The sequence below is a fragment of the Hyperoodon ampullatus genome, assembly GCF_949752795.1.
Source record: "Hyperoodon ampullatus genome assembly, chromosome: X".
Classification (NCBI taxonomy): domain Eukaryota; kingdom Metazoa; phylum Chordata; class Mammalia; order Artiodactyla; family Ziphiidae; genus Hyperoodon; species Hyperoodon ampullatus.
The window spans coordinates 131,695,697-131,704,637 of NC_136913.1; the positions used below are offsets into that span (position 1 = coordinate 131,695,697).

General features: G+C 59.2%; 1 protein-coding gene across 3 annotated transcripts; it reads left to right on the plus strand.

The window, feature by feature from the left end:
- The first annotated feature begins 4,643 nt into the window (after window positions 1–4,643).
- On the plus strand, window positions 4,644–8,663 carry SSR4 (signal sequence receptor subunit 4). Of its 3 annotated transcripts, none has more exons than XM_079727551.1 (6): window positions 4,662–4,755; window positions 6,623–6,738; window positions 7,558–7,632; window positions 7,787–7,876; window positions 8,135–8,200; window positions 8,393–8,663. In XM_079727551.1, the coding sequence occupies exons 1-6, from the start codon at window positions 4,689–4,691 to the stop codon at window positions 8,495–8,497; spliced, it is 519 nt and encodes a 172-aa protein (XP_079583677.1). In that variant the 5' UTR covers window positions 4,662–4,688; the 3' UTR covers window positions 8,498–8,663. The 3 variants fall into 3 exon arrangements, with proteins under 3 accessions (XP_079583678.1, XP_079583677.1, XP_079583679.1); XM_079727553.1 differs by having other exon boundaries at window positions 4,669–4,755; window positions 6,620–6,738; XM_079727552.1 differs by lacking the exon at window positions 7,787–7,876 and having other exon boundaries at window positions 4,644–4,755; window positions 6,620–6,738.
- Window positions 8,664–8,941: the final 278 nt, after the last annotated feature.

An 8,941-nucleotide genomic window follows, 5' to 3' on the forward strand; every position in this document is an offset into this window, starting at 1 on the left:
CGGGGGCTAGAAGGACGGGGAGGCCTTCAGTTCCCTTCGTCCCTCCAGCACTGACCCAGCGGGAAGGCCCACTGGGAGGCGCCAGCTTGGGGTACCACACCCCTACACCCTGCCCCACCCACCCCAGACAGGGCTGCTCACGGCGGGGGACACTCCTGGGTCACGAGGACAACAGCAGAAACAGGCCCCGGCCCCGCCTGGACTCGGGTCAATCCCAAAGCAACTAAAAGCCCCAACCTAACAGGCAGATGAGAAGAACACTCACAATTGTTTGTTGCTAGAGGCGGGACAGGAAGGAAGACACAGATCAGCCAAGGTTGGAGGAACAAGCTTTGCTGGGGAATGGGGCTGTTTCCCTGGGGCGCTGTCTAGCACGGTTCAGGGGAGAAGGGGTGGGCGAGCTCTGGAGACTGCACCTCAGGGGGAGAGACACAGAAGGGCAGGGAGCCCAGAGGCACGACACACACGTGTGCACACGCACACACACACCTCTGCACCCACGCCTGCCTGTGAATGCAACTGCATGCGCCTGTACACACACGCCTCTGCACACACACAGACGGGCACACGTGAACATCAACACACGCACGTGCATGCACACACTCGGGTGGGTACTTACTGAGAAGCTCCTCCAGGGGGCTTCATGGGCACCTAGAACCTGGCAAAGAGAACCCAGATGCCAGTGGTTGCTGTCTAGCCCAGAAAGCCAATTTGGCAAGGGCCAGCCAAGCTCCTGGCAGGGAAGGCAAGCGTCCCCACCACGCCCAGACAGGCCCTGCGCCTCACCCGTGCACCACTGTCTAGCGCACAGCAGCACACAGACCGGCCCGTCGGAGCACCGCGGAGGGTCGTTACAACCCTTTACACCTCCTTCAGGTCCCTGGTCAGTTTATTAAAAAATGTTTACATCCCCCTCCCTGCCTTTTGTTGTTTCTGGTCTTCTTCAGCCAATTATTCCTGCTCAGTGATGTCTGTAACTTGGAAAAGTTGGCACGCCAAATGTAGTACAATAGGGAAATCGTGATAAACCACTGGGCCACCACGACCATCATTTACATCATTTTAAAAATCATGTTTTCTTACTACAAAAGCAGCATATGGACAGAACACGAAGCTCAGAAGGAAGAAGATAGCCCCCAGCCCCCTGTCCACCCAGAGACAAGCACTGCTGGCACGGTGGGGAATGGCCCTCTGGAATCAGAAATCTAAAAATGCAACCATTTTCAGCAGAATAGCAGATGCCAATCTTGCAGAAGGCTTTCATGAAGGATTGCAAAACTGCTTCGTGGCCTACATGGATGACAGATGTCCCCACCCCCCAACTTGAAACAGCCGCACTTGGTCACATCGGTGCCACGCCTGACAGCTTCAGAGCAAAAGCCACCCGAGCCAAATGGGACAGGTGCTCAGAGTGACCTATCTGGAGTCCCCACACTTTCCTGGAAGAAGCAGCCCATGTCCCAGCTCCCACCGCAGCAGGGCTACAGGCCCACACACTTTCCTCCCTGTTGTGCCCCACCTGGGTGCCCTTCAATCCAGAGACAGGGGCAGGGCCAAGGTCCTCCTTATCGCTTGGGAATGCCCTGCCACTTGCCTGCTGGGGCAGCAGCAGATCGTTCCAGCCAATGGCAAAGTCACTGTGGCCATTTTCCAAAGAGCCATGCCTTCCTGCTAGAAGTCTAGAAAGCTCAAGCAGAGGCTGACCGCCCCATCTGGGTCTCCCTGGCTGGTATTCACAAGGCTCCCACTTGCACAGAGCTCTGGCAGCACAGGGTTAGGAAGGGGGTGACTAATAGGACAAGAGGCCCTGGGGGTTTCTGCTGATCCATGGGGCCCCCGGGTCTGCAGCCTGACGCATACTTGGGGCTTTTCTGTTTTCCTTCTAGCAACTGTCAGTATCTGGATTCATCTTATCTGTAGGCTCTCAATACAAACTTGTGGATGGTGTTTGTACTGAGACTGCCTTTCCTCCAGGAAGCCTTCCCTGATGCCCTAAGGCTGTTGAGCTGTTGGTCCCCCCGGGCTCCCAAAGCCCTACCCACCCCACTCCCTTCCCCTCAACCACAATCTCCCTAGGTTATTGCTGCTGTGCTCCCTCTCCAACCCCTAAGCCCCTGAGAGTGGACTCCATGTCTGTCTGATCCCCTACTGTCACCCCAAGACCGAGCAGAATGCCTGGTCCAGAGCTGGGACACAAAAAACATTTACTGAATGAATGAGCATATCAGAAAATGAAGGAAGATATGATGGGCTTTGAGGCTAAGGAGATCTCGGTCCAAATCCTCCATCTACTACTCTTGGTGGCAAATAGCTTAACCTTGCTGAGCTTCCCACCCTTACCTGAAATCCACAGAATAGAGGAGCCTACTTTATCTGACTGCTGGAAACGTTAAGCAAGAAGAGGTATGCAAGCTGTTCAGTCGCTAGAAGGGCACACAGGGCTATGCAAAAGCATACGCCACCCCCCTTTATCCCACCAGCCCCTCAGGCCAGTGTTCAAGGCTGCTGGCCAGTGAGGGGATGCTGGGCTGACCCCTACAGCCCCGAGCAGTAACTCCTCCTGGGTTTCAGCCCTGTGAGGTCTACTGGCACCTGGCAGGTAACCTGGCCGTGCCGGCGAGCCAGCGCTCACACCAGGCCTGGCTCTGCATCTGCGCAACCACACCCCACCAGACCCTGGACCCCATCACTACCACCAGGGCTGAACCTCTCTCACCTGGTCCCAATGCTAGATGTTCCATCCAGCTTTGGCCAAAGACCCGGAGAGCTCTCAGGATAGTGACTTCCCTGACCTCACTCTAGACATATTCAGGCACCTTCCTTCAGGAGGTTACAAAGGTTCTGTGAAGCTACCTATCAAAGGGGCCCAGTATGAGGCAGGATGGGATATATGCATCGCTGTCCAGCTTGTTCATCAAGCAGGAAGGTGGGCTGTTACCCTCGTCCTTTGATAGTGCCACAGAAAGGAGTCCAGAATGGTACGTGTCCCAGCCTAAGGGCTCCCATGATCCACATTTTAGTGAGGTTTCTCTCTTCAGCATGTTTCTGTTGGATCAAGTACCAATGGTGGCTGCATGTTTTCCCACGAGGTCCCAATTAGTGGGACCAAAGATCTGGGCTTCATCCCTAAAGGTTCCCATACCCAGGACAACCAGTCTCAGGGCAAGGCATTGCCCACCTAGCAACCTTTCACTGCCCCCCATCCCTGCCCCAATATGGACACAAGCACACACACAGGGGAAGTCAGGGAGGAGATAGGTGTCCCCACCAAGATCCTACAAGAGCTTAGCTGCCAGGGACCTCTGGAAAGCCTCTGGTGAGCAAGTGGGAGAAGTCAGCATTTTAAACATAATTTCATAAACCAGAAGCTGTTACAGGGCAGTCTTCCCCAGGGATCAGAGGGGGGTAGCATGGCCGAAGACATGTCCACAAGTAGTGTCAGCAAAGTCACAGAGTTCTGGAAGGTCAGAGTTGGGTGGATCCTTTGCGACTGAGGAGAAATTGAAGCCCAGAGAGGTCAGACCTCTCGTCCCTCAAGGCCAGTCCTGACTCGATGACGCTTCAGATGGCTTCCAACCCACCCAAGGACTAAATTATCCTCATTCAAGCGTGTCAAGAGAGAGGAATCAGACCTGAATAACCAAGATCCTAAACAGAGAACAACGGAAGCAAAGCCCTCTCGGCCTCCCAACCCGCCAGCTTCAAGAATCCTAGCTCCTTCCCATTCCAGGCGCCTGCGGTGGGGGGTGGGGGGGGAGGCTCTGGGGCACCGGCAAAGTCCGATTCGCCACCTCTACTGGGAGAGGTGGCAAAGCGGTCCACAAAAGGGAAACTTGAAGAGGAAGGGCGGCCAGGAACCGATTCCCAAGAGGGCAAGAGCAAGGCGGGCCGGCCACGTGACCGCCTTGGGGGGGTTCCCACAAGGACACTAGGGGGGTGACGGGTCCACTCTCCCCGCCCGTCGGGAGCTCCCCCGCCACAAGATGCAGACCCCTGAGAAGCCAGACCAGAATCAACTTTGGCTAACCCCTTCACTGACAGCGAAGGTGGCCAATCAACCCTGGCCCGCAGCACTCTCCCCTCCCCTCAAGGGACCCGCAGCCAATCGGGCCCCAGGGCGCTTCGAGAGCGGCGGCCGCCGGCCTAACCCTGGCGAGGTGCAAGTACCCCTCAGCGAGCGCCGCGGCTGTTCCCGTGGCCCGCTCCTGCTTCTCACCTCCCAAGGACGGCAGAGGAGGGCCGGCCTGAGCACTGCCTTCACAGCGCCGCCCGCGGCCATCGCCACCTTCAGCGCCATAATGGAAAGTGAGAAATGCCGCAGGTTCCGACTCGCAGATGCCGCTATCGCGAGAGTTCGGCGGGGCGCGAAGTCCCGGGAGGGGGCGTGGTCCTGCAGTGCGCACGCACACGGCCGCGCCGGTTTTCACGCCCTCTTCCGGCGCGGAGAGCGCCGCCGCCGCCGCCGCCGCCGCCGCCGCCGCCGTCGCCGTCGCCATCTTGGGGGGGAGGGCGGCCAGCTGGGCCCCTGGTCCGGGGAGGGGACACGTCAGTGCCGCCGGCGACGTCACAGGCCCGCCCGGCCCGCCGGCCCCTGATTGGCTGCTGCGGCCGCTTACGCGTCGCGCTTCCTCGTCTGCTCCTCGTGTTCAGGGGAGTCGCTCTCTTTTTCCTTCGGCAGAGAAGAGGCGATGGCGGCGCTGGCATCTCTCGGCGCCCTGGCGCTACTCCTGCTGTCCGGCCTCTCCTGCTGCTCAGGTAGCGGCCTGGCCGGAGCTCGTTTCTGGCGAGCCTCTCACCCACGACTGGTGGTGCGTGGGGGGAGGAGGGGTGCGGGCGAAGCGGGGGTCTGGGCTTTCTTCCTCAGAGAGGCAGGTGGTCTCTGGTCGCGGCAGCCGAGCCCACCACGCGCTCCCGCACCACACACGTTTACCAAGCAGCTGGGCTGCTAGGAGAAACAGCCTAGTCTGTTCATCGTCTGCTCCCGCGAGGAAGAGTCCCAGAGCCTCTCCCGTGCGCCTGGCCCCAGCTCCAGCAGGAAAAATGACACACGTCCCTGCTGCCACTCCAGGAGCTCCCGGTCCCGGAGGGGGGTCGGACAGGAGCAAAGCTCTGCAGCGCCGGGCGATCGGAGCGAGAAACTGGGCCGGTGGAGAGGAGCCACCTGACCCGGTGCGGTGGGGCCAGGCCTCTCCAGGAAGAGAGCTCTGAGTGAAGAGGGAGCAGGGACGGTCCAGGCAGAGGGGCCCGGAGTGCGGGCGAGTTAGAAAGGAACTGAAGAGGGAAAGATGAGTGGGCCTAGAGTGCCTAGATCAGGCGGTTGATTTGTTTCCCCTGAGGCCTTGCTATATCCTTATAGGGTTTTTCAGCGGAGTCAGATGGCTTCACATTCTTGAGAGGTTGTTAACACTTAGGGGCAGGGTTGAGGTCAGACCGGAGTCCAGAAGTTTGTTTAGGAGGCGGTCCTTGCAGGAGCCCACCCCGGGCCCGGGGGCCTGGACTGGGTCAGGGCCACTTTCAGTGCATTCACTTTACCTGCCCTACTTCAGGCCAGCGCTCTTGATGCCTGCAGTGTTTCACCAGCCTGACTGGCCTCCCCGCCTGCACCCTGCTCACCTGTTCCTCAGGAACTCCCCCACGCTATAGCCAGTGATGCCTGGAAAGGACAGACCTAACTATAAAGCCCCTCTGTGCTCCCCCGTGTCCATAGGAGAAAGGTCAAGTCTAGCAGAGCGTGGAAGGATCTGGGGGATGTGGCTCCTGAGAACCACCTCCCACCCATGTTCCCAGGCATCTTCCTCCCGCCATTCCAGTCCCACAGCCTCCTCTGACTGCTTCAGCCTGAGTCACGGTCCTGCCCGGACACCACATTTGGAGAGCAGTTGGCGCCTTGTGATTTAGGAAAGGAAAGGCACCTTTCCTTCCCTTTAGCTTCTAGCAGTGTGGCGATGACTACGGCAGCATCCTTTTTCTCAGTGCAGCCCTGTTCAAGGGGACAAGTTATGCTTTTGGACCCAGACCCTCTGCCATTTCTTTCCCTCTGGAAACGCTGGGGCCAGTCGTAGCCTTCTGTCAACTGTCTGGGGCAGAGACCCTTTACTTCATATCAAAAGCCCCTGTAGGTTGCCAGCAGCACCATGCTTTGTGTCTGCAGAGGACGCCTTCAGTAAACTGTCCAGAGCCATGCATGGCTCTGAATTGAGGTCAGCCTGGCCCCCCCTGGGCTTCTAGGGTGCTCCAGGGCAGACTGCATCCCTAAACCATTGCACGGCTTCCCTGTCTGCAGGTCCAGGCACAGACTCGAGTTGTGCAGTGAATTCATGCAGCACGCCCCCGCCCCCCGCACACTCACCTGTTCTGCCTGTACGTTGAGGTTCCACCTGTACAAAGCCTTCCTATCTCCCTTCCCCTGCCTTCCTTCAAGGCCATCCCACCCCTCTTTGCCACTGTACTTCTGACTGATCATTTGGATCTGTCTCCCAGACCCCACCTGGCAGGGTCCAGAGGGCCCTTTGTGTTCTCAGCTGATGAGCTCTGGGAAGTGGGGTTAGGGTGGCCCCTTCTGCCCCTAAGCCAGCAAGCACAAACCAGGCCTTAGCCGTTCATCTCTGCCTCTCCACAGCAGAGGCCTGTGTGGAGCCCCAGATCACCCCTTCTTACTATACCACCTCGGATGCTGTCATTTCTACTGAGACTGTCTTCATCGTGGAGATCTCCCTGACTTGCAAGAACAGGGTCCAGGTGAGGCAGTGGGGATTCAGCCAGGAGGGTGTGGGGGCGAGAGGTGAGCAGTGAGCCTGAGACCTTGGGCCCTCACTGGCAGTGGATGGGGTCAGACCTGGGGGTCTGTGTGGACGGGGAGAATCAGGGTTTTGATTCCCAGGTGTAGGAGAGATCAGGGCACAGCCAGGCCAGATTCTAGCAGATATTTAAAGAACATTCCCCTCACCTGCCTGCTCTGCTGCATCTATGTGCGGTGATATAGACAGACACCTTGCTGTGTGTGGAAAGAGCATATGTGTGAAGGGAGAGACAGCCAGGCTCAGCCCCCAGGCTCCTGCGTCCCTTTACTGGTTGCTCTTTGCCAAAGTGTGTGTCCACATGTGTGTTTCATCATTTCAAGACCAAGCAGCCCTGGCCTCAGCCTCTGCAACCTAAAGGCCCAGAGAAGGAAGGAAGTTGGGCCTTTTTAGGTACCATCTTCCTTAGGCAGCTCACTGGGTGTCCGCGACCGTGATACCCCCTTCCAGGCTCAGAGGAGAAACAAGAACATTTCACTCATCCTGCCCCTGTTCAGTTAACAGGCTTGCTGTGGGTTAGGGAGGCCAGGCATAGGGGAGATGTGGCCCCCAAGGAGGGAGACAGACGTGGAGAGTCGTGGCAGGCTGGCCTCCATGGTTCCCGCGCGGTACCCCCGCCAGACACACCGCAGTCCCCAGCTGTGCCCGGCGGCCTCCTTACCCACACACAGGCCAAGGGTGCTACTGTGGGCGGCAGGGCGGGGCCTCACCGGCAGTCAGAGAGGGGAGAAGGTGACTCTCCTCTTATCCCCTCCCCCAGAACATGGCTCTTTATGCTGACGTCAGCGGAAAACAGTTTCCTGTTACCCGGGGCCAGGACGTGGGCCGATACCAGGTAAGAGATGCTGTGGTGGTCACTTTCACGGGAGGCCACCCGTTCACGGGTGTGGCTTGAGGGCCGGGCCAGCAGGGCTGGGGTTCTTGAATTCGATGCGCTGGCCGTGGCGCCATGTGCGCTGCCCACCCCCTGCCGAACACACCCCACCCAGGTGTCCTGGAGCCTAGACCACAAGAGCGCCCACGCAGGCACGTACGAGGTCAGATTCTTTGACGAGGAGTCCTACAGCCTCCTGAGGAAGGTGAGTGTCCCCGAAGGCCACCCAAGCCTGCAGTAGGGGAGGCATAGCCCACTGCCCCAGCTGGCTCCACCCTGAGGTCCCCTGTCTGACTTGGAGCAGGATGGCCGGTGGGTGCCTTCCTGCCCACCCACCCCACCTGGCCCTGTGCCTTCCGTGTCGCTCCTTCACCCGCGTTTCTCCTTCCACGACTCTGGCCGGTGTTCCTGCCTCTCCCACCCCACCCAGCATCGCCCCCTCACCCCAGCACCTCCCTCACAGGCTCAGAGAAATAATGAGGACATTTCCATCATCCCACCTCTGTTCACAGTCAGCGTGGACCATCGGGTGAGTGGCCGGAAGGGGCTGGCCCGGCCCAGGGGAAGGAGGGAGCAGGTGGCAAGCCTCGCCTTTTAGTGAGAGCTGGGGGCTGAGCCAGGTGGACCAGTGTGTCTTCACGCCCCAGAAGGAGGGTGGCTGGAGTGGCTGGCCTTCTCACCCGCCTTCCCCCGAGAATGACTTTGGTCTCCTTTCTTGCAGGGCACCTGGAATGGGCCCTGGGTCTCCACCGAGGTCCTGGCCGCTGCCATCGGCCTGGTGATCTACTACCTGGCCTTCAGTGCCAAGAGCCACATCCAGGCCTGAGGGTGACGCCCCCCACCCCGCTTGCTTCTTTCAATAAACAATTACCAGCTATCCCAGCACCAGGGCTGTGTCACACACACACGCGGGCAGAGCTGGGTGACCGGCATCCCTCTGCCTGCCTGGACGGCACAGGCACTGAGTGGGGGCAGGTCTGGAGGTCCCCTTCCTCCTCGTGTACGTTTGCTTTACTCTTGGCCATTGTTAGCACTCCCTTCTCAGCCCCCAGTGAAGCCCTCGGGACCTAATACCCAGTGCCCACCGTCTCCCAGGGCTGCCTGCCTGGTTCCAGGTGCGGCACAGGGCTGTCTCTCCCCTCCGCCCCCCAATCTCTGTCAAAGAGGGGCCTTGTTCTCCTGCCCTCGCCCAGCCTGCCTGGGCCCGCTTAGGGAAGGACCCTCTGACCACCTGCCATTTCGAGGGCAACTGCCCAGGGCAAGTGGCGTG